The sequence below is a fragment of the Lemur catta genome, chromosome 15 (assembly GCF_020740605.2).
Source record: "Lemur catta isolate mLemCat1 chromosome 15, mLemCat1.pri, whole genome shotgun sequence".
Lineage (NCBI taxonomy): Eukaryota > Metazoa > Chordata > Mammalia > Primates > Lemuridae > Lemur > Lemur catta.
The window spans coordinates 52,086,652-52,111,992 of NC_059142.1; the positions used below are offsets into that span (position 1 = coordinate 52,086,652).

Here is a 25,341-nt window from a genome sequence, read left to right on the forward strand (position 1 = left end):
TCAAAGCTAACTAGACAAAATGAGATGTGAGATCTTAAGTAGCAGTTAATGTAAGTTTGTAATTCTCTATAAGTTTACTATTGTGGAATGTTTAACTATTAAATACACATACATATATGAAGTACTTTAAATAGTTAAATATCCATCAAGGAATATGTCATTGTTTGTGAGAAAAAGAATTAGAGAGGCCAGGCATGGTGGCTCATGCCTGTGATCCCAGCACTTTGGGACGAAGATCGCTTGAGGCCAGGAGTTAAAAAGGCCAGCCTGGGCAACATGAGGAGACCTGTCTCCATTAAAAAAAAAAAAAAAAAATTAGCTAGGCGTGTTGGCCAGCTACTGTAGTTCTAGCTACTTGGGGAGGCTGAGGCAGGAGTATCTCTTGAGCCTAGGAGGTCAAGGATGCAGTGAGGTATGATCAAGCCACTGTACTCCAGGCTGGGCAACAGAGCCAGACCTTGTCTAAAAAATAAAAAAGAATCACTTGAACTTTTTTCAAACTATATGTCATCTTGCCTTTTCTTCGTCCACTTATGACGGAATCGTTGGATGGGGGAACCTTTCCAGTACTCTCTCCAACCCTGGATTGCTACTACTTTGATACTGAGCCTTGTGTTTACAAAGGGGATGAAGATGATTTTTTACCCCCCAGTAGTGATGTGCTTGTGATAACCTAGCTCACATTGTGTTAGGAAGGCCAGGTAGGAAACTGGTTGGCATTGTGCACAGAGCCTTACTGGGGGGCATTATCTTGACAAAACTCCATTGTCTAGAGTTTGAACTTCAACTCTGCAAGTTCTAATTCAGTTGTATCTGAGTTTAAATTTGCTCTTTAGCCTACTCTAATCACATTCTAAAGAGACTGATGAATAATCTGAAATACTGCAAGTTTATCTTTCATAGCAGTTGTGTCTGCTTTTTAGGCACCTGGTTCTTATCAAGGCACATGAAGGAAGGCAAGTTACAAATTAGCAGATTCAAGGATACTTAAGCATAGATTTAAAGACAGTAGAATGATTTTGAGAATTCTTCTAGATCAGTGGTCTTATTCTTTTGGTTAAAGGACTCTTAAATATAAATTCTCTTCCCAGAAAAATACTCATGCATATAATTTCATGTGGTTCAAGCACCCATGAAAGCCCAGACACTTTTTCAATCATTTCCCACCCCTCAACTGCTTTCTGACTTTATCACCATTAGGTTACTTTTCTCTATTTTTGAACTTTGATAAAATCTCTATCTTTTTTTGTCTTCCAACAACTCAGCCTGTTTTCAAGATTCATCTATGTTGTAATATGAATCGGTAGGTTGTTCCTTTTTATTGCTGAGTATTAATGCATTGTATGAATATATGACGATTTTTACAGCTATGCTTTTGCTGATAGGCACCTGGATTGTTTCCAGTTTTGTCTACTGTAAATAAGGCTGCTGTGGACATTGTTCCACAAGCCTGGTTTTGGTGCCACTGCTGCCCCCTCCTCCTCCCTCTCCTCCCCCTCCTCCCCTCCTCCCCTCTTCCCCTCCTTCCCTCCTTCCTCCACCCAATACGTATTTATCTAAAAGAAACTATCAGTTTTCTAAAGTGGTTATATTATTTTTTGGCATCAGCAAAGTATGAATGTTCCAGTTACTCCACATCTTCACCAACTCTTGGTATGGTCAGTCTAATTTTAGCCATTCTAGTGGGTATATAGTGGTAGGTCATTATCAGTTTGGTTTGTATTCACTGGTGATGAAAGATATTGAGAATCTTTTTATGTGCTTATATGTCATTTGTATATCTTCTTTGTGAAGTGCATTAAAATCTTTTGCCCATTTTGTTATTAGATTGGTGGTTTTATTATTGGATTGTAAGAGTTCTTTTTTCTTCTTTTTTTTTGTAAGAGTTCTTTATACATTCCAGATACAAGTCCTTTATCAAATATGTGTTTTGCAGATATTTTCTCCCTGTTTGTGGCTTGCCTTTTCGTTTTCTTAACTATCATTTGCAGAACAGAAGTTTTTAATGTTAATGAAGTCCAATTTATAAATTTTGTCTTCTATAGTTTGTGCTGTTTATGTCCTATGTTTGCTTACTTTAAGGTCAGAAAGATTTTCTTTTTTTCTTTTTTTTTTTAGCAGCTTTATTGAAATATTATTCACATATCATACAATTTACCCATAGAAAGTATACAATTCAGTGGTTATAAGCACAGTCACAGTTATGTACAAACATCACCACAGTCCAATTTAAATAGTTTTCATCACCTCAAAAAGAAAATCTGTGCCCTTCATATATCACTCCCTGGTCCTCAAACACTCTACTACCCCTAAGCAGCCACTAATGTACTCTCTATCTCTATAGATTTCCACATTCTAGACTTTCACATGCATGGAATAATACAACATGTGGACTTTTATGGCTGGCTTCTCTCACTTAACATACAGAAAGATTTTCTGTTATGCTTTCTTCAAGTATTGTAGGTATTGCTACATTGTGTCTGTGATTAACTTTTAGTTAATTTTTATATATGGTATGAAGTTCATTTTTTACATATGGCTGGTCAGTTGCTCCAGTGCCCTTGTGTATAACACTTTCCTTTTGCCTGAACTATGTGTCTGTATATACCTTTGGCTTAGTATTTCCCTATTTTTCTGACTACCTATTTATTGGTCTTCTTCAAAAGACTGCTAGCTTCCAGAGAGCAAAGACTGTAGTACGCATTGTTGTTTTCCCGGAGCCCAGCACATAAAAAGGTTCAATAAACATTGCTTTGTAGTTAAATGACTTCATTAGGTCTTCCTAAGGACTAAATACACTTGTCTTGAGACCAGACTTGCCAGACAAATTCATTGTCTGCCAAAAAATATTTATGGAGTGCCGCTGTGTGCCAGGTTCTGTTTTAGGCAGCAAATGAGAATCTTAAAGTCTCCTGCCTTGTGAGCTTTCATCTAATTACAGGGCAGTTAATAACCATATGAGAGAATCATTCAGGCACTGAGAAATGCCGGTGCAGTGGTCCAGGTAGGAGTTGATGATGGCTTGGATTAGACAGAGGGATAAGTGGTTAGATTCAAGCTTATTTCAGAGTAGAACAGGGTTTACTGATAGATTGGGCATAGGCGGTTAGGTAAAGAGAAGAATCCAGGATTGCTCCTAACAGTTGGGGAAGGCTTTGTTCTAGGGCCAGTGCGCATTGAGGTTTGGGGATCAGAATGGGCATCAAGAACTGTTTTTTGGCTACTGGTGTTATAAATATATCTCTATAGGTTAGATTACCTATAGATATGTGGATTAGTGTGAAGCTGAGGCTCAAAGGGTTTGGTCTGAGTTTGAGAGAAAAACTTAGTGTCACCATCACAGAGGTGGCACAGAAGCCCAGCCCCACTTTTTTTTTTTTTTTAGGTGGGTCTCTGTGGCCCAGGCTGGAGCGTGGTGATGCTATCATAGCTAATCTTTTTAAAGTTTTTAACTTCTCTTTTTGTGAACTTCGGATCACTAAATTACAATATAAGAATTGATTAGGGGCTGGGTGTGGTGGCTCACTTTTGTAAACCCAGCATTTTGGGAAGCTGAAGCAGGAGGATCACGTGAAGCCAGGAGTTCAAGACCAGCCTGGGCAATATTGTGAGACCCTATCTCTAAAAAAAATAGAAAAATTAGGCTGAGTGTGGTGGCTCACTCCTATAATCCTAGCACTTTGGGAAGCGGAGATGGGAGGATAGCTTGAGACCAGGAGTTTAAGACCCCATTTCTACCAAAAAAAAAAAAAAATGACCCAGACATGAGGACTGCTTGAACCCAGGTGTTTGTGGTTGCAGTGAGCTGTAAGTGACTCCACTGTACTTTAGCAGGAGGGACAGAGCGAGACTCTGTCTCCAAAAAAAAAAAGAATTGATTAGTGAGTACCTTTGTAGCTTTCCTCTTCATCAACACTTGAGAGATGGCAGGCTGGGTTGAGGAGCCCAGCAAAGCTCATTTGCTTATTCAGGGACTGTGGATGGTCTAACAGACTGGGCAGATTTCAACCACATACACCTGTGTATGTAGAGCATACTTAACTTCCATGACCACTGATTTCTAGAATTATGCAGTACAAGTAAGTCCTTACTTAAGGTGGATAGGTTTGTGGAAACTAGGACTTTAAGCTTAAAACGAAACCAATTTTTCTCATCAATGTTATAATGAAACAACTTGAAGGAAACAATGTTATCGGAGGACCTGCTGTATGTTTCCCTTGAAGTAGCAGTTTCCAAGAACCTAAGACAACAGGATATATTGTACTTGCAAGTCAATGGAAGGCTTGATGAACAAAGCCTTCAGTAAGAATAACAGTTTCTGTGCCTTATTTTTTACTAGTTGATTCCAGGTGTGAATTCCAAGAAGAAGCAAATGTGTTTTGACTGGGGTCCAGGGGAGATGCTGGTGTGTGAAACCTCCTTCAACAAAAAAGGTAGGTTTATTTTTCTTCCAGATTATCTATCTTGGCACATTTGGTTGTTTTTCTCTTTATTACCTTAGATTTGACTAGCTGAAGCAAAAAGTGATTGAACTTATTTTGCCCCATTTTCATTTTTGAAACTTTAGTTGTTTTAGATTTTCATTGATTTATGAGAACTGGAAGATGTTGAGCCCAAGAAAAAAGATAACAGTGGTCTTCCTGGTGTTAAAGAAAGGTTTTCTTCATATTTACGCACTTCAGGCTTTTTCCTCCTTTTTTCTTGTCTGAGTGACCAAATTCCCTTCATAGCAGCTCCTCATAAAACTTTGCAGGTGCTGTGGCTGTCACTTTTGTATTCACAGTGTGAATTTTTTGAATGATAGTTGGAATGATACATAGAAGATTAGCATGGCCCCTGTCCAAGGAAGACATGCAAATTCATGTTTAAAAAATAAATACAATAAAACATTAAGAAAGACCAAAGAAATCTACCCTGAAATCTTAATGTTTGTGTTGCTTTCTTTTCTCAAGAGAGAAATCTCAGGAAATGTTGGAGCGATTTTCCTGCAAATCTTTGACAGCTTCATTATCCAAATGTGAAAGGTTTTTGTTTTTTTTTAAAGACAGGGTTTTGCTCTGTTACCCAGGCAGGAGTACAGTGGTACAATCATAGGTCACCGTAACCCTGAACTCCTGGGCTCAAATGATCCTTCAGCCTCAGCTTCCCAATTAGCTAGGACTACAAGTACATGCTACCACATCTGGCTAATTTATTTATTTTTTTGTAGAGACAAGGTCTCATTGTGTTGCCCAGACTGGTGTTGAACTCCTGGCTTCAAGTTGTCTTCCCACTTTGGCCTCCCAAAGTGCTGAGATGACAGGCATGAGCCACTGCGCCTGGCTTAGTTTCCTTTTTATAAAGAGAAGATTGAGCTAATGAAAGTCTTATAATTTGGCAAATTATATCGTGTACAGTTTATATAATTTTTAAGTGATGTGGTTTCCTAGATTTTATAGTCAAAAATTGCCCCTTCTGTTGCTAAATCCTTATGGGTATTGAAGATCCCAATCTTGGCAGAGTGATAGAATCTGCTGAAGGGCTGTTGCTCAGGAGAGAATCTTCTATGAATGTATACAAATGGTCTCTTTTCACATTGAATGGGAAAGTTTATCAACATTTCTAGATTGTCCTAGATTGTTGGAAACTCTTTGTTTGCTTATACCTGTAGAAATCATATTTAAGACACACCTTTGAACATCAGTCACAACCTGTTTGAGAAACTATTATAATCGATTTTTGATACTTTGTTTTGGGGCATGATAGTATAAAGTAATATAAAAATATTTGCTTGACTTTGAAGTTGTATGTAAAACCTTAGCTTTATCTTATTTATGGAGCTTTTCATAGGCTAACATTAAGTGAGCTTTCTGTTTTCCAGTATATTTCAGTTGGTGGAGCCAAAGCCCCAAAATGTCATAGGGGGCTGAGGAATAAAGGCTGAGAATAAACTTTTTTTCTTTTGAGACAGTCTTACTCTGTTGCCTAGGCTAGAGTGCCATGGTGTCAGCCTAGCTTATAGCAACCTCAAACTTCTGGGCTCAAGCAATCCTCCTGCCTCAGCCTCCCAAGTAGGTGGGACTACAGGCAGGTGCCACCATGCCCGGATCATTTTTTTTTTTTCTATATATATTTTTAGTTGTCCATTTAATTTCTTTCTATTTTTAGTAGAGATGTCAGCTCGCTCTTGCTCAGGCTGGTCTTGAACTCCTGAGCTCAAACAATCCACCTGCCTCGGCCTCCCAGAGTGCTAGGATTACAGGCGTGAGCCACCTCGTCGGGCCTAACATGTATGTTTTAAAAATTCATGTGTGGATAAATGATCATCCATATCACCTTATTTTTTTAATAAGTGAAATCAGTAATAAAGAAGCTAAAGCTTTTGTAATTAGATGCTCAATTAAAATTTTTAGTGTGGATTCTCTTTTGGGGATGATGATAGGTGTTAAAATTTTTTTTCCTGTTTTGTTTCAGAAAAACCAGAGATGGTGCCAAACTGCCCCTTTCTTTATATCATCCGGAAAGATGTAGATGTTTACTCTCAAATTTTGAGAAAACTCTTCAATGAATCCCATGGAATCTTTGTGGGCCTCCAGAGAATTGAAGAAGAATTGACTGGAAAATCCAGAAAAGCACAGTAAGTCAGCTGCTGATAGGTGCTGAAGCCCACAACTAAACTGGAAAACCAAATGAAATGCATTCTTGTCCTTTTGTGCATTGGATGGGTTGCCTAGAGAAATAAGGACTCCTGGTTCTCATTTTTGGCCTCAGTACTGGGCAGTGAATATCACCAGGGCTGGGAAGTCTCAGAGGGAATGCATAAATGCTGTTGATTGGCTGGCTTGATAAGCTTTGTTGATATTCCTACTTCATTTACCCTCCAAGAAGAAAATTTAGGCCAAACAAGCACATGAGAATCATTATTTTTTTTGTAAGAGACAGTCTCGCTCTGTCACCCAGGCTGGAGTGCAGTGGCAAAATCATAGCTCACTACAGCCTCCAACTCCTGGGCTCAAGCAGTCCTCCTGCCTCAGCCTCCCAAAGTGCTGGGGTTACAACCATGAGCCACCATGCCAGGCGAGAGTCATTGAATGAGGTCCAATTGTTGGGTTTTTGAAACTAATATAGAAATGAAAGTTTTGTTTTATCTTTAAAGAATTACTTTTGACCATCCTGAGCAACATAGCAAGGCCCTGTCTCTATAAAAAGTTAAAAAATTAGTGGGCTAAGGGGGTGAATGCTTGTAGTCCTGGCTGCTTGGGAGGCTTAGGCAAGAGGATTGCTTGAGCCCAGGAATTTGAGGTTACAGTGAACTATGATTGCACCACTGCATTCTAGCCTGGACAGCAGAGCAAGACCTTGTCTTAAAAAAAAAAAACTAAAAAACAAAACACCAGCCTGGGCAATAGCAAGACCCCATCTCTACAAAAAAAAAAAAAAATTAGCTGGGGTTGGTGGGACATGCCTGTAGTCCCAGCTACTCGGGAGGCTGAAGCAGGAGGATCTCTTGAGCCCAGGAGTTTGAGATGGCACCGAGCCATGATGATACCACTGCACTCCAGGCTGGGCAACAGAGTGAGACCATGTCTGGAAAAACAAACCAAAAATCTCCCAAAACACCAAAAAACTTTTGAGACCTTATTTGGCAAGAGACAGAAAACTATTGTACTATTTATAGTTGAGGATTTTTGAATTATGGTTCATGATTTAACTGTATCAATATCAGGGTGGTACTTGTTCACCACAGACTTCTGGGCCCCACCACAGATCATCGAAATCAAAATCTCTTGGGTTAAATCCTGAACTCCCCAGGTAATTCCTAAGCACATAGGAGTTTGAGAACTCCCTGTGTTAGATTTTTATCAGTGTCCGTATAGTTAGGGCATGGACCATGGTTGTATATTGCTTCCTTGATAAGCTTTTTATAAATGAATCATTCTGAATAATACCCTGGTCACCTCCTCTGTGTGTAAGTGCATAAGTGGTCATTGTTTGGTGGTTTTTTAAGAGACAGGGTCTCACTTTGTTCCCTGGGCTAGAATGCAGTGGTACAGTCATAGCTTACTGTAACCTTGAATTCCTAGCAATCTCTCAATTCAAGCAATCTCTCACTTCATCCTCCCAGATAGCTAGTATTACAGGTACATGCCTTGGCTAATTTTTAAAATATTTTGTGTAGAAATGGTGTCTCACTATATTGCCCAGGCTGGCCTTGAACTCCTAGGCGAAAGTGATCTCGCCTCGGCCTCCCAAAGTGCTGGGATTATGGTTGTGAGCCACTGTGCTTGTTTGTGATCATTGGTTGTAAGAGACTGGTACGGAATATTGGTGACTCAGAAATCTATTAATAGTTCTGGAAAAAAACATGTCAAAAGTCCTGTAATTCCTTGAAGGCAGGGGAACCTGTCTTATTTTATGGCTCCTCTTTCCCCTCATCTCCTGGTGTATCAGTATAGTAGGTCCTTTGTATGGTATGCTGAATGAATGAGTGAACATGTGCGTGTCCTACTATTTGTGAGATGGTAGCTCCTGTTTGTATGTGGAGAACAATATATCACCTTGTTTTATTGTCCAGGTAAGTTACTTATGTGGGCCTTTACTCTGGACTGTAAAATGGGGTAACAGGAGTTCTCTGCAGAGTAGTGAAGTAAGGGAGACAGTTTGTGCAAATTGCTTAACCTTTTGCTAGCCCTGTAGAAAGCCACATACAGAATGTAGCTACTATTCATTTTAAAATGGGGCCCAATAGGTGGCCTTTAGGTCTCTTCCTCTAGAACAAATGTTTTTTCCTTGCTATAAAGATCTGCATCTTGGGAATTGACAGCCAGTTGCTTTCTTGTGGATGTTTGTTTTGTTCTGTCTTTTTCTTTTTCAGAACTTTTAATTTTGAACTCATTTTAGACTTACAGAAAAGTTACGAAAGTAGGGTTTCTGTATATTCCTCATCCATCTTTCCTAATGTTAATATCTTACATAATCACATTACTCTTATTAAAACCAGGAAACTAACATTGATGCAGTATCATTAACTAAAGACCTTGTTTGAGTTTTGTCAATTTTTCCACTAATGTCCTTTTTTCTCTTCTGCAACTAAATGAAGTTGCATTTAGTCTTTTTTTTTTTTTTTTTTTTTTTTTGAGGCAGAGTCTTGCTCTGTTGCGTGGGCTATGCTGCCATGGCGTCAGCCTAGCTCACAGCAACCTCAAACTCCTGGGCTCAAGTAATCCTCCTACCTCAGCCTTCCCAGTAGCTGGAATTACAGGTGTGAGCCACCACGCCCAGCTAATTTTTTCTGTTTTTAGCTGCCCAGCTAAATTTTTTTTTCTTTTTCTTTCTTTTTTTTTTTTTTTTAGTAGAGATGGGGGTCTCACTCTTGCTGAGGCTGAGCATTTAGTCTTTTCTTGGCTGGGTGTGGTGGCTCACGCCTGTAATCCTAGCACTCTGGAAGGCTGAGGTGGGCGGATCATTTGAGCTCAGGAGTTCAAGACCAGCCTGAGCAAGAGTGAGACCCCACTCTCTGCTGAAAAAGTAGAAAGAAATTAGCTGGACAACTAAAAATATATAGAAAAAACTAGCCGAGCATGGTGGTGCATGCCTGTGTAGTCCCAGCTACTCAGGAGACTGAGCCCAGGAGTTTGAGATTGCTGTGAGCTAGGCTGACGCCATGACACTCTAGCCCAGGCAACAGAGTGAGAGTCTGTCTCAAAAAAACAAAAGGAAAACAGTCTTCTTAGTTTCCTTCATGATGTTGATACTTTTGAAGACTGTTGATCAATTATTTTGTAGAATGTTCCTCGGTTTCGGTTTATCAGATGCTTTTCATAGTTGGACAAAGCTTATGAGTTTAAGAAGAATACCACAAAAGTGGTGATGTGTCCTTGGCACATCATATCATGCACGGGGTTCATGATGTTGGTATTTTATTACTGGCAATGTTGACCTTGACTATTAATGTGGTTTCTGCTGGGTTTCTCCACTGTAACATTACCATCTTTCTCTTTTAGCTCATAAGTGTCTTGGGGGAAGAGTTTTGAGGCTATGCAAATCCTATTTATCCTCAGATTTTCATCCACTAATTTTAGTGTACATCAGTGGATCTTATCTGTATCAGTTAATATCAGTATGGACTCATGGATATTTATTGTATTTCATGGGTGTTGTGTGTGTGTGTGTGTGTGTGTGTGTATATTTTTTTTTGAGACAGTCTCACTCTGTCGCCCCAGGTAAAGTGCAATGGCATCATTGTAGCTCACTGTAACCTCCAACTCCTAGGCTCAAGCGATCCTCCTGCCTCAGGCTCCCAAGTAGCTGGGACTACAGGTGTGTACTACCACACCTGTGCCTGGCTAATTTTTCTATTTTTAGTAAAGAGGGGGTCTTGATCTTGCTCAGGCTGGTCTTGAACTTCTGAGGTCAAGCAATCCTCCTATCTCGGCCTCCCAGAGTGCTAGGATTACAGGCATGAGTGACTGCGCCCAGCCTCCATGGGTTATATCGTATTTTATTTTGTCGTTTTAAGTTTTTCCAGCTTTGGAACATTAGGAGTGCCTTCACATTGGCTCTCCTCTTTCTTTCGGCAAATTCCTACGTTTTTGTGAGCATTTCCTTACTTTCTGGGACCACAAGATGTTCCAGGCTCATCTTGTATGTCATTTTATTTTTTTTTGTAGATTGGTTCGAGTGAGTAAAAACTACCGATCAGTCATAAGAGCATGTATGGAGGAAATGCACCAGGTTGCAAGTAAGGATTTTTGTGTGTGTGTGTGTGGGTGGGTGATACTATTCGAAGTATTTGTCTGGCTATAAATACTATGAGTTAAAATTCTGGTTGACATCCCAGTCCAAAATTCTTACTTTCCTACCTTTTATAATCCTTAATTTTTTGACAAACATCTTGAGTGTGTTTTTCAGGTTAGAATGTATTGAGTTGATGGACTGTTTGAATGGTATGAGGCTAAAGGGCCAAATTAAGTCTCCTTGAATATTGTGTCCCTTGGTGATTTAAAGTTTCCTGAACCATGAGGGCCTCATGGTTCCTAGGTGCCCGGTAGAATCTCATGTAACTTGACAGTGTCTTTCTCAGAGACTTTAATGGTGGCTGTGTTGCAGTTGAAAGTGCTGCTTGTAACTTGAGGGCCTTGGTCTGAGAATCATTGATATACAACAAAGGCATATGAAGCATTAAAAAAATTCTATAGTGAAAATAGGTGGTCAATAAAAGAAACAAAGGCAGAAGCCACAGAACCTGGTATATGAAGCTATAACATGGCCGGGCGTGGTGGCTCACGCCTGTAATCCTAGCACTCTGGGAGGCCGAGGCGGGCGGATTGCTCGAGGTCAGGAGTTCGAGACCAGCCTGAGCGAGACCCCGTCTCTACTAAAAAATAGAAATAAAAATTATATGGACAACTAAAAATATATATAGAAAAAATTAGCCGGGCATGGTGGTGCATGCCTGTAGTCCCAGCTACTCGGGAGGCTGAGGCAGTAGGATCGCTTAAGCCCAGGAGTTTGAGGTTGCTGTGAGCTAGACTGACGCTACGGCACTCACTCTAGCCCCGGCAACAAAGTGAGACTCTGTCTCAAAAAAAAAAAAAAAGAAGCTATAACAATAAGACTAAAAGTTCCATTGCTCACTTAAAATGTTTTGTGTTTTGTTAGTTGCTGCTAAAGATCCAGCCAGTGGCCGCCAATTCAGCAGCCAGGTAAGGGGGAGCTATCTTTGTTGTTTTGGCACCACATGTCCTTGTGCATCCTTGGCTCCCATCTGGGGTGGCTTTGCAGTCCCTGTTATGGCAGAAGTCTCTCTTCTTTCCAGGGAGACAGGCAGTTCATTGGGGTGGCAGGGATCATCTTATCCCCTTCAGGGTCTTTCACATTTGAACACAAGGATCTGCTTGATAAATACTTGTATGAGTTTTTGGTTTTTATGGAAAATATAAATCCTAACCATGTTGCATTGTTGGGGTGTCATGAGATAGAGAGGTGAGCTTTTGGAATCACTGTCTAGTCTCCTAAACTCTGTTCAACTCATTAACTCAACATTTTTACTGAACTGCAAATGATTAGTTGGAGCTTCAAGATGACTTATAAAATTCTCATTCCTTGGTAGAATCTTGATATTTTTCAAAGTCAATAGTGAATAGGGGCTGGGTGTGGTGGCTCACGCCTGTAATCCTAGCACTCTGGGAGGCTGAGGCGGGAGGATCACTCGAGGTCAGGATTTCGAGACCAGCCTGAGAAAGAGTGAGACCTTGTCTCTACTAAAAATAGAAAGAAATTATATGGACAGCTAAAAATATATGTAGAAAAAAATTAGCCGGGCATGGTGGCACATGCCTGTAGTCCCAGCTACTCGGGAGGCTGAGGCAGAAAGATTGCTTGAATCCAGGAGTTTGAGGTTGCTGTGAGCTAGGCTGATGCCAGGGCTCTCTGCCCTGGGCAACAGAGTGAGACTCTGTCTCAAAAAAAAAAAAAGTGAATAGGGAATAATGCACTATCTCTGAAAACATTTGCTTTTCCCTTTTGAACAAGGCATAGTGGTGTTTATGGACAGAGGGATGGTGGGTGGGGACAGGGAGCCTGCATATTCCCAAGGGCAGGGTCCAGGTCTAATTTATTTTTGGGTCTTGTATCAGGCAGTCCTTGGAATACCAACTTCATGCTCTATCTACGTGTTTCTTATTATTTGCCAAATATTTTTCTGAAAATTGTCTCTCCCTTTTACTCAATGCTCCTTCTAGACCATTCCTCAAGAGCATTGGTGTGATATGTTATTTAAATTGTTCTAGTGCAGATTAAAATAAAATATTAGTCTCCATTCCACCACCTAAAATCCTTTTGCTAGTTGCCCTATGGGAACTCCTGCCGTAGGAATACCAGTAACTGTCGGGTTAGAGAATGACCATCGTTGGAGTCAAGGCCTGTTTTATTCCTTTGCTTTAACAGTAAATCTCAGAAATGTTTTCAGGTAAAGCCTATCTCTCTTTCTTCCCTAGGTGTCCATTTTATCAGCAATGGAGCTCATTTGGAATCTGTGTGAGATTCTGTTTATTGAAGTAGCCCCAGGTGAGCATCAGACTATCTTGCCAAAACATCAGAGGTATCCCCTGCCATCCTCTGCTCTCTCCTTGTCTTTCCTGCATACGTGTTTTATTGCTGAGAATGCTCTTTCCAGTGCTTTTCATCATCATTACCGTCAGAAATCACTACAAAACACCCAGAGAAACCTGACATTTTGTCAGATACCCCCAAAAGAATCAGTCATACAGAGTGCCTTCTAGAAATTTAAAATGTTTGGCAGATGATCCCTGAAAAGTACTGAAAAAACAAATATTAAGTTAGTGTGTGAAAACAAATATTAAAGTACTGAAAAAAAATATTAAACTAGTGAGTGAAACTAGTGTTGGTATCATGGACTGGTCAACCTTAAAGTTTTACGTAAGTGGGAAGGGATTAGGTGGCAGGAGGCAATGAAGAATTCTGCCACTGTTGATTGGGGCAGGGCAGCTCTGTATGTTAACTATGTCCGGTAGGAATTATTTCATTGATCTTTAAGCTGTGAACAGTACAGTGTTATGGCCTGACTGAGCTTTCTGTGGAGCTGCTGCAAGCTTTTTTGCATTTTTTTTTTTTTTTTTTTTGAGACAAAGTCTCACTCTGTTGCCCAGGCTAGAGTGCCGTGGCGTCAGCCTAGCTCACAGCAACCTCAAACTCCTGGGCTCAAGTGATCCTCCTGCCTCAGCCTCCCAAGTAGCCTCCCAAGTAGCTGGGACTACAGGCATGCACCACCATGCCCTGCTAATTCTTTGTATGTATATTTTTAGTTGTCCATACAATTTCTTTCTATTTTTAGTAGAGACAGGGTCTCACTCTTGCTCGGGCTGGTCTCGAACTCCTGAGCTCAAACAATCCTCCCACCTCAGCCTCCCAGAGTGCTAGGATTACAGGCGTGAGCCACTGCACCTGGCCACTTTTTGTATTTCTTTTAATGATTTATCTTTCTGTTTTCTGTACATGAGTATTAACTTCTGTGCAGCCGTAGCATTTTATTCATACTCCTGCTAAAGAACTGAGCTACTTGAAATTACAGTTAGTTGTTCTGAAGCCTACCTTCCTCAGATTTTTTTATTTAATCAATTAATTTTATATATTTTGAGACAGGGGCTCTGTTGCCCAGGCTAGAGTGCAGTAGTGTCATCACAGGTCACAGCAACCTCAAACTCCTGGGTTAAAGCGATCCTCCTGCCTCCGGCTCTCGAGTAGCTGAGACTGCAGGCACACACCACCACACCTATGCCTGGCTTATTTTTCTTTTTTTCTTTTTTTCTTTTTTTTTTTTGAGACAGAGTCTCACTTTGTTGCCGGGGCTAGAGTGCCATAGCGTCAGCCTAGCTCACAGCAACCTCAAACTCCTGGGCTCAAGCGATCCTCCTGTCTCAGCCTCCCCGAGTAGCTGGGACTACAGGCATGTGCCACTATGCCCGGCTAATTTTTTCTATATGTATCTTAGTTGTCCAGCTAATTTCTTCCTATATTTTTATTTTTAGTAGAGATGGGATCTCGCTCTTGCTCAGGCTGGTCTCGAACTCCTGAGCTCAAATGATCCACCTGCCTTGGCCTCCCAGAGTCCTAGGATTACAGGCATGAGCCACTGTGCCCAGCCTATTTTTCTATTTTTTGTAGAGACGGAGTCTTTCTCTTGCTCAGGCTGGTCTCGAAATCCTGAGCTCAAGCTATCCTCCTACCTGGGCCTTCTGAAGTGCTGGGATTATAGGCATGAACCCAGCCTTCAGCAGATTTTGAGGAGATTACAGTCAGCCTTTCATATGCACAGGTTCCACATCTGTGGATACGGAGAGCCAAATGTACTACACCATTGTATATAGGGGACTTGAGCATTGGAGGATTTTGGTATCTATGAGGGGTCTGGAATCAAATCCCCCATGGATCCCAAGGGATGACTATACTGTATTTTTATCATTGTTGCATATCTATCTGCTAGTTAATGGCCGTTACTTACATACCCGGGTTTTGTGAATTATCTGGCTGTGATGGGTGGTGAAGTCTAGGTCTCATGTTGAGCCCTTTCCCAGATTTAGTGAATGATGCAGTGACCTGGCCCAAGGAACTATTCTGTGAAAATCCATTTCCTTTTTCCTAGACCTGTTATTTATTCAGGACCACATGTGTGATTGCTTAAAAGGGATATATCAAAAAAAAAAAAAAGGCCTGGCGTGGTGGCTCATGCCTGTAATCCTAGCACTCTGGGAGGCCGAGGCGGGAGGATCGCTCAAGGTCGGGAGTTTGAAACCAGCCTGAGCAAGAGTGAAACCCCGTCTTTACTAAGAAAATAGAAAGAAATTAGCTGGACAACTAAAAATATATATACAAAATTAGCTGGGCATGGTGGCGCATGCCTGTAGTCCCAGCTACTTGGGAGGCTGAGGCAGGAGGATTGCTTGAGCCCAGGAGTTTGAGGTTGCTGTGAGCTAGGCTGACGCCATAGCACTCTAGCCTGGGGAACAGAGTGAGACTCTGTCTCAAAAAAAAAAGGGGGGGGGGATATATCTCCTGCCTACTCAGCTTGTCTGTCTTAATGTTCTCTGTACTTTGGGTAAAGTAGAACTTGTCCAAGATGAAGATGAGGTTTTTGTGTGTGACAAGAGTCTTTCCTCCCAGCTGGCCCTCTCCTCCTTCACCTCCTTGACTGGGTCCGACTCCATGTGTGTGAGGTGGACAGTTTGTCGGCAGATGTTCTGGGCAGTGAGAATCCAAGCAAACATGAGAACTTCTGGAACTTGGTAAGTGCTTCTTACAGGTCGGGCCCCTACCTCCCATCTCAAGTTCTGCTGTCTCCAGTGCCCCGGGGCGAAGGGTCTGAGGGTGACCCATTGGACCTCTAGCACTTGGCTGGCTCTTGGAGTCTGTGACTATGGAGACTCTCTTAGATATTTTCTCCCCTGCTCTATGGGAAAGTCTAAAACTAAAGTACCATGTAAGAAAATTAATGCTTTGTAGATTTTACAGTGAAAAAGGAAATTTGATTTCTTTGTGGATCTGAGGAAGAGGAGACATGAAGATACTACAAAACCAACTGATGGGGCTAAGGGTGGGAATGGGGTTTAGATGTAAATGAGCATGCAAGACATTTTGGATTATAAGTTTGGAAGTCAACGTGTGTGTGTACTTATGTGTGTTTCCGTTTACCTCTACTGATTGTGACCAAATTGGGAGGTGGCAGGGAGGAGGTTGCTAGTCAGCTGGAAGAATCAAAGGTTGATTAAACTAATAAAATCTGGAATTCAGGTAAGGAATTGTTGCCTTTGGGTCTATTTCTAGGCCTTTTTGCGCTGGGAGATCTCTGCAGGTAAGGGGAGTGCCTTTGCTTAGGAAGTACTGGGCCAACTGTTTGAGTCTCTGATTCATTCACTGAGCATTTATTCAGTGCCTACTATTTGCAGGGCACCAAGGAAACAACCATGACCAAAACAAGGATTCCTGCCCTTATGGAGCTTGTATCCTGGGTGGTGAGACAGAAAGGAAACACATAAGTGATGTGTAGTATGGCATATAGTGAAGTGCTCTGGGAAGGAATCAAGAAGGGAGGGGTACTGGGAGTCCTGGAGGGATTGTCAAGGAAGGCCTCCCTCATGAAGGAGGTGAGGAGAGCCAATGAAGGGAGAAAGCATTCCAGACAGCCTGCCCATGCTATGTCCTAGAGGTAGGATGGGGCAGGAGGGGTGGAAGCATGAGGGAGAGCAGGGGAAATGAGGGCAGAGAGATACCAGGTTAGATCAGAGAGGGCCTCCTGGGCTGTCACTGGGACTTGACTTTAGCTTTTAGAGAGCCTTATGTCAGAGTGGTTAACAACATGATCTGTGGCACCAAGGTGTGTGGGTTAGCATCCCAGCTCTGCCTCTTACTAGCGGTGAGATGTTAAGTGAATTCCTTAACAGCCTTTAGTGTCCTTGTCTGTATAAGAGCAATAATGATATCTGCCCCATAGGGCTGTTATGATGATTAAATTAGTTAAGGAAGTAAACGTGTGTGAACTAGTTGACATGCTTGATGCACAGTAAGAGCTACTGTTTACTCCTGAGTCAGATGGGGTGAGGAGACATTGCAGAGCTGAGAAAGGAGTGCCGAAGTCTGACTTAGATTTCCAAAGGCTCTCCTTGGGCCAAGTTGGGAATAGAGCAAGGAGGGAAACAGACAAGTCTGGAGGCTGTTGTACTGAACCAGGTGGAAGATGGTGGTGTTAGAGTCTAGATACAGTTTAAAGAGAGTTGATGGGATTTGCTGATGGATTGATTGGATGTGGGTATGTAAGAAATAGAAGATGTGGGAGGATGAGTTTGGCGAGTTGGAGGTGAACTGGTGTTATGTTTAAGATGCCTATTTCAGATCCAAGTGGAGATAGTAACTAGATATTTGGATATATACATCTGGAATTCAGAGAAGGGAGTCCAGGCTAGAGAGAAAAAATGTGGGAGTTGTCAGTATATATACCAGGGCTGTCTGGAAAGTATGCAACCATTGTTAACATAACAACGATTTGTGAGATATCTCAACATCGATGTAACCTGGCAACCCAGGAGAGTGGACTGGAATGTACATTCCTGAGCAATGATGACCTCACTGTAGTAGTCAGTGGGGTGCTGGCCACTGTTAAGTGAGCATGTGTACTGTGTGGCTGCTGCATTCAAAATGACTGAGTGGGCCGGGCGCGGTGGCTCACGCCTGTAATCCTAGCACTCTGGGAGGCCGAGGCTGGTGGATCGCTCGAGGTCAGGAGTTCGAGACTAGCCTGAGCAGGAGTGAGACCCTGTCTCTACTAAAAATAGAAAGAAATTATCTGGCCAACCAAAAATATATATACAAAAAAAAAATTAGCTGGGCATGGTGGTGCATGCCTGTAGTCCCAGCTACTCGGGAGGCTGAGGCAGAAAGATCGCCTAAGCCCAGGAGTTTGAGGTTGCTGTGAGCTAGGCTGACACCACGGCACTCACTCTAGCCTGGGCAGCAAAGCAAGACTCTGTCTCAAAAAAAAAAAAAAAAAACACTGAGTGAGTAGAGCAACAAATCTGCATCAAATTTTGTGCGTCAAGCTTGAACATTCCTCTGCAGAAACTATTATGATGATTCAGAAGGCTTTCAGGGAGGATGCGATGAGTGCAGTGCAAGTGAAAGTGTGACACAAACACTCAAAGATGGCCGAGAATCTGTTGAAGGTGATCCATATTCTGGAAGGCCTGCAACAAGCAGAACACCTGAGAATGTTGAACATGTATGGGTTAGATTAAGTGACACTGGGAGAACTGTGTGAGGTCCCAAGGTGCCTACCTTGACGGGGACTGAGGTGTCATTGTCCTATGTACAATGATTCTTGTATCTTATATCTTCTTCAGTAAATGTCTATATTTTTCATATTACATGGCTGGATATTTCCGGACAACCCTCATATATTTGTCACTTTTTTGGGTATGACTGGTTTATAGTCAAAATTTTGGCCGGGCGCAGTGGCTCACGCCTGTAATCCTAGCCCTCTGGGAGGCCGAGGGGGGTGGATTGCTCAAGGTCAGGAGTTCGAGACCAGCCTGAGCAAGAGTGAGACCCCATCTCTACTAAAAATAGAAATAAAAATTATGTGGACAACTAAAAATATATATAGAAAAAAAATTAGCCGGGCATGGTGGCACATGCCTGTAGTCCCAGCTACTTGGGAAGCTGAGGCAGTAGGATTGCTTAAGCCTAGGAGTTTGAGGTTGCTGTGAGCTAGGCTGACGCCACAGCACTCACTCTAGCCCGGGCAACAAAGTAAGACTCTGTCTCAAAAAAAAAAAAAAAAATTTTTTTTACTTTGTGTATTTTACATATATACTTATGTAGCTGATTATCATTATTTGTGGTAGTTATGGGTCTATAAGTTTGCCTTGACTATTGCTTCTAGGGGAAGTACAGAGTTAGCTTCCTGCAAGCCTCTGGTCACGTTTTTTCACCCGATCAAGGTGTATCAAATACACCTTGTGTAAGGTGTATTTCAGTTTATAGACAATTTATTTCATACACACACACACACACACACATACACATATATAAATATATATATATATATATTTTTTTTTTGAGACAAAGTCTCGCTCTGTTGCCCAGGCTAGAGTGAGTGCCATGGTGTTAGCCTAGCTCACAGCAACCTCAAACTCCTGGGCTTAAGAGATCCTCCTGCCTTAGCCTCCCGAGTAGCTGGGACTACAGGCATGCACCACCATGCCCAGCTAATTTTTTCTATATGTTTTTAGTTGTCCAGCTAATTTCTTTCTATTCTTGGTAGAGACGGGGTCTCGCTCTTGCTCAGGCTGGTCTCGAACTCCTGACCTTGAGCGATCCTCCTGCCTCGGCCTCTCAGAGTGCTAGGATTACAGGCGTGAGCCACTGCGCCCGGCCTTCACATATATTTTTGATCCATTAACATTGAACTCAGGCTAACAGGACTATAATACATGCCTGAGCAAAGCTTATCTAACACGTCACCTTCTTACACATAGGAACCCTAGAAAGTACTTCAACACTATACTTGAGGGCCCAAGAAAATTCACAGAAATGCTGAAAATGTGACATTAAATATATTATAAAAAAGATATTTATAGTATGAGAGCTGAAACAAGAAGACAGGGCATCATCACCTTGTTCGCCCACCACTGGGAAAGTGTGTCAAAACAACTCAAAAGTTTTTGCTGTGCTGCACATGTTTCAAAAGATGGTGAAAATGCTATGAATATTAATTTGTTGGTTATAAATAAATTTTAGCAAGTAGGCAAATTCACAGATATGGACTATGAATAATGAGTACTATTTATATTGAGTATATGTATAATATATATTTATATTAGAACTGAAGTTTTTATGAACCAGTACTTTTTCTGATGTACTCTATTTTCTATTATTTCATCTTTTTTCAAACAAAAGGTCTCACATATTTATTACTGAACCAGCCTACTAGCACAGAGCATATAAACAAAGAGAAAAAAACATTTTCTCAATAAAGCATTTCCAGCTCTCCAGATAGTGGTGACATTTTCAGGTTGATGTGGTAAGATGATAGTGACCTCAATACGGCATAAGTATAGAGTGCCAACTCGTGTGTAGATCCAGCTTGGTTCTTCTCAAGTTTCCCTCTTGAAGTTGTACCTGATTTTATTATCAGTTTTCATTCAAATCCATTGGGAAATGGGACGATTTTGCTTTTGTTTCTTGGCCACAAATCGCTTGATCCTGAAAGTCTTGTGAGAAGACATGGCAAGAAATGGAGTCAATCACACATACTCCGATGACAAAGGGGAGGAAATCGGATGGAAGGACGTGTCTTTCTATTTCATTTATCTGTTTGTTTATTTTTTGATTCAGAGTCTCACTCTGTTGCCTGGGCTAGAGTGCCGTGGCGTCAGCCTAGCTCACAGCAACCTTAAACTCCTGGGCCCAAGCAATCCTCCTGCCTCAGCCTCCTGAGTAGCTGGGGCTACAGGCATGCGCCACCATGTCTGGCTAATTTTTTTCTATATTTATTTTTAGCTGTCCATATAATTTCTTTCTATTTTTAGTAGAGATGGGATCTCACTCTTGCTCAGGCTGGTCTCGAACTCTTGAGCTCAAACAATCCTACCGCCTCAGCCTTCCAGAGTGCTAGGATTACAGGCATGAGCCACCATGCCCGGCCTCATTTATTTTTAAAAAGCTGGTTACAGCCTGTAATGGTCTAGGACTGGCAGTTTGAAAAACACGGTGAAGGTGGTAAAGCTGTGAAATTGGATGTAATAGATTACTTCTGGAGGGATGGAGCCATTTTTCTTCTTAGGGAAGTAAGAAGCCTGTGTCTGAGGAGTTAGAAAGCCAAAGTGTAGGTTTGAGGGCACTGGCCTCCCCACCCATTGGCAGGGCTGGGCCTCCTACCAATGCTTATGGTCCCGGATCTCCTCCCAGGTGACCATCTTGGTGCTACAGGGCCGGCTGGATGAAGCCCGACAGATGCTCTCCAAGGAAGCCGACACCAGCCCCACCTCTGCAGGCATGTGCCGAATCTTGGGGGACCTGATGAGGACAATGCCCATTCTCAGTGTACGTGGCAGCAGCCTCGTTCTGCTTGGTCATGGGAGATGGGTAATGGGTTAAGCATAAAGGGTTTGGGTGGGATGGTGTCTTATGGCCAATCTTTCCCTTTAGCCTGGTAACACTCAGACACTGACAGAGCTGGAGCTGAAGTGGCAGCACTGGCACGAGGAATGTGAGCGGCACCTCCAGGATGGCACATTTGCTGCCAGCCCTCACCTGGAGTCTCTCTGCAAGGTCTGTGGGAGCAGTCCAGGTCAGCCCAGGTTGGCTTCCCTTCGGACACAGCACATCAGTGGCAGGAACTTGGTCTTCCTTGGACAGGGCTCTCTGTCACTCTGCCATGAAAGAGAGAGAGCCTTCAGACTCTAATTGAAATCTGGTGCCCTACTTGAGATCAGGAGAGTTCTAGAGAAGTTGCTCCTGAGAGGAGGACAGAGCTCAGTGAAAATGTTTCTCTCCTCAGATTATGCTGGGAGACGAAGCTGCCTTGTTAGAGCAGAGGGAGCTGCTGAGTAACTGGTATCATTTCCTAGTGACTCGGCTCCTGTACTCTCATCCCACAGTGAAACCCATTGATCTGCACATCTACGCCCAGGTGAGTGTACTCTGTGTGGGGAGAGGGGGTGGGAGTCCTGGTGGCTCCCTGATGGGTCATTCTCGATGTGTGGCCTCTTTGAATTGAACCTACCAGGGGAACAGGAAGGCCCTTTTTGAAGGAACCCACCACCCTCTCCAGGGTTCCCTATTCAGCAGCCCTGCCTGGCCCCCTAAGTCTCTGCTTCCATCCTGGGGATTGAGTGGGTCATCACCTTTCCACAGTCCAGCCTGGACCTGTTTCTGGGCAGTGAGAGCAGCCCAGAACCCCTGGACAACATCTTGATGGCAGCCTTTGAGTTTGACATCCACCAAGTGATCAAGGAGTGCAGGTAGGACTCCTGGCCCACCACCACTTAAACTGTTGTTAGGTGTTCAACTGAGCAGCGTAAGTACACTGACAGTATTGTGCAGCCATCACCACCATCTGTTTCTGGAATGTCCTGTTCCTTCCTTACACTTCTTCTCACAGACCTACTGTCCTAGTCCACCTTGTGCTGCTATTACACAATACCTGCGACTGGGCAATTTTTTTTTTTTTTTAGTTTTTGGAGACAGAGTCTTGCTCTTTTGCCCTGGCTAGAGTGCCTTGGCGTCAGGCTAGCTCACAGCAACCTCAAACTCCTGGGCTTACGCAATCCTTCTGCCTCAGCCTCCCGAGTAGCTGGGACTACGGGCATGTACCACCATGCCTGGTTAATTTTTTCTATATATTTTTAGTTGTCCAGATAATTTCTTTGTATTTTTTAGTAGAGACGGGGTCTCGCTGTTGCTCAGGCTGGTCTCGAACTCCTGACCTTGAGCAATCCACCCGCCTTGGCCTCCCAGAGTGCTAGGATTACAGGTGTGAGCCACTGCACCCGGCCAGGGCAATTTATTAAGAACAGAAATTTAACTTCTTGAAGTTCTGGAGGCTGAGAAGTCTAAGATCAAGGTGCTGGCAGGTTTGGTGTCTGGTGAGGGCTACTCTCTGCTTCCCAGAGGGCAGCTTGAACACTATGTCCTCATGTGGCAGGAGGTGGAAGGGTAGATAGGAGACTAACTCCCTCTGTCAAGTCTCTTTATAAGGGCACCTAATCCCATTGATGAGGGAGGAGCCCTCGTGACCTAATCACCTCTTAAAGGCCCCCCTCTTAAAACTATCACATTGGCATCACTGGAATTTTGGAGAAGACCCATTCAAATCATAGCACCTGCTCCCCTGCCTGGCCATATGCAGGTAGATAATGGCTTCACTCTGGATGAGTTTGGGGACTTCCTTGAGGCTTGAGGGCTACCATATTTATAACTGTTTCCATTTTAGGGATGTTGATTTAAAATAACATTGCAGGAAATGACTTTGATATTTAAAATCTAGAAGAAGCCATCAAGCCTGTTTCTTGGCACCTCATGGACACGCAGTGCCTTAGGGGACAGCTCTTCCCAACAGGCTCATGCTAGTGAGCCAAGGCTGCCAAACCACAGGGCTCCAGGCTGGGTATTTTCAGAATTTCCAGATCTCTTCCCAAAAAGGTGTTCCATCATTACACTGAATTTCTAGTAAGGCAGGAGAAAGTGTCAAAACAATGAATTGTAGTCCCAGCTATTTGGGAGGCTGAGGGGGAGGATCCCTTAAACCCAGGAGTTCAAAGCCAGGCTGGGGGATGTAGTGAGATCTTATCTCTTTAACAACAACAGAAAGAATATACTCTTTGTATGATACAGCCTAGACAGTGAGTGTTGCATTGAAGAATGCTGGGAAGGGACAAAGTTGGGAATGGCCACAGATGGTCTTGCTCAAGTATCAAATTCACTGACCTCAACTGGCTCTTTTTTAGTAGATTTAGGCATGGGAAGGGTTTCCACCCTGCTACCTGCTGCTCTTGTTTGGGCCTAAAGAAAGCCAAAGCTTCAAGAAAATTACGCTTGATTTGGGGGACAGAGACTAATTCAGTGTCAGTATTCTTTTCACAGGCTTCTGAGCAGTGTGGGGATTTGCTGCATGGAGAAGTTAGAATAACTTAGAAAGCCACACACACCATCATTTGGCTTTGTTGGTGTCTCTGCCTGTAGTCCTGAGTAACAGGCATTCGTAAATCTCCTATCTGTTACAGCATTGAGTGCGTTCCCCTAGGGTTTTCTTCATAAGCCATATCTGGAGTTTTAGGAACAAAATCGTTTTGAGCAGAACCAGTCTCTTGGGTGCAGGGACTATAAAAGGGGAAAGCATCCTGCTGTTTCCAGTGGCAGGACAAGAAAGAGAAGTACCAGTGAAGAGGGGTGGCTTTTCAGAGTCCCACAGAAAATAGTGTCACTGTCATGCTAGTCACAAACAAGGATTAGGCTCTCAGTCTAGGCGTCTCTCTGCCCCTACAAGCAGGAAAGGATCTGAAGTTTGTTAGTTATAAATCTTGTTTGCATTTTTCTGATCAGGAAGCTACTTCCAGCCAGGCGCGGTGGCTCACGCCTGTAATCCTAGCTCTCTGGGAGGCCGAGGCAGGCAGATTGTTTGAGCTCAGGAGTTTGAGACCAGCCTGAGCAAGAGTGAGATCCCGTCTCTACTAAAAATCAAAAGAAATTATGTGGACAGATAAAAATATATATAGAAAAATTAGCTGGGCATGGTGGCACATGCCTATAGTCTGAGCTACTCAGGAGGCTGAGGCAGGAGGATCACTTGAGCCCAGAAGTTTGAGGTTGCTGTGAGCTAGGCTGACACCACAGCACTCTAGCCCAGACAACAGAGCGAAACTTTGTCTCAAAAAAAAAAAAACCACGGAGAGGTCCAGTTTAATGTCTGCCTAATCTAGAATCTTCTTGCTCCTGTGTTGGCCCAGCCCATACTCTTAGATGCAGGGTACAGCAGTATGTGCAAACCTCTTGCCCCATTTCCAGAAGGGCAAGTTCGCAGTTACAAGAGCTCGGTTAGGCAGAGCAGGTGATGGGTAGTAGTTACTGCAGAGCTACCAAAAAGCAATGCAAAGGTCAGGGTAAGGGGATCACAGTGGCTTCAGTGTAGGGTAAGTGGTCCCTTGGGGGTTACAGTTGCTTCCTCAGGGTAGTCACCTTCACTGGAGCTAGTCTTCCTGACTCCACAGATTTCTCCCCTATTTCTAGCAGAGGCTACTTCGGAGCTGTTAAGCCTTCCCCATTTTTGAACATTGAGGCTGCCCACTTGTGTGGAGGCTGCTCTGTTAGAATTCTTCAGTATATGCATGTGACTATCCCAAACTTAACTGGATCAGACTCGCTGAACCCTGCAGCACTGCAGCAGCCTCCTCCAGCACTTTGTGAAGTCTCGTTGGTCACTTGAGCTGTGTTTTTCTCTGCCTTCACTGGTCACTTCTCTCCAGCCTTAGAGGCAGCTGGATCCCTTTGGGGAGACACTGGAAGCTGTCTGCGCCCTTCTTTCCACTTGTGGGTAGCATTTGCACAGACTGGAGCATATGTTGGCTCCCTTAGCTCTGAGGCCCTCCCAGCTTCCCTACTGGCTTCTCTAGTGGTTTTGCTGTAACTATCAGTTAGAGATCCAGGTAGCAACAGCTGCTCTGAGGCTCACATAGCCCACTCTCTCCCATTTTCTTTCCCAGCTTTATTGAAGCATGACTGACAAAAGTTATATATATTTAAGGTTCACAGCATGATATTTTGATATATATATACGTTGTGTACTGACTACCA

At 42.9% G+C, this 25,341-nt stretch overlaps 1 protein-coding gene and 1 non-coding gene across 4 annotated transcripts in view; both read left to right on the top strand.

Annotated features, from left to right (window-relative positions):
• Positions 1-25,341, top strand: part of NUP85 (nucleoporin 85) — a 31,936-nt gene that overhangs the window by 1,118 nt on the left and 5,477 nt on the right. For all 3 annotated transcript variants that reach the window (XR_006739483.1, XM_045569893.1, XM_045569894.1), the window contains exons 2-11: positions 4,340-4,433; positions 6,454-6,616; positions 10,650-10,720; positions 11,641-11,684; positions 12,978-13,047; positions 15,661-15,782; positions 20,959-21,093; positions 21,199-21,321; positions 21,551-21,682; positions 21,907-22,013. Coding sequence is in view for 2 of the 3 variants with exons in the window: in XM_045569893.1 (XP_045425849.1) it covers positions 4,340-4,433; positions 6,454-6,616; positions 10,650-10,720; positions 11,641-11,684; positions 12,978-13,047; positions 15,661-15,782; positions 20,959-21,093; positions 21,199-21,321; positions 21,551-21,682; positions 21,907-22,013 (1,061 nt within the window). In the remaining variant the exon portion in view is untranslated. The remainder of the gene's footprint in view (positions 1-4,339; positions 4,434-6,453; positions 6,617-10,649; positions 10,721-11,640; positions 11,685-12,977; positions 13,048-15,660; positions 15,783-20,958; positions 21,094-21,198; positions 21,322-21,550; positions 21,683-21,906; positions 22,014-25,341) is intronic.
• Positions 4,776-4,878, top strand: LOC123621362. The gene has a single exon (XR_006729096.1). It is a non-coding gene; the product is annotated as a U6 spliceosomal RNA (small nuclear RNA).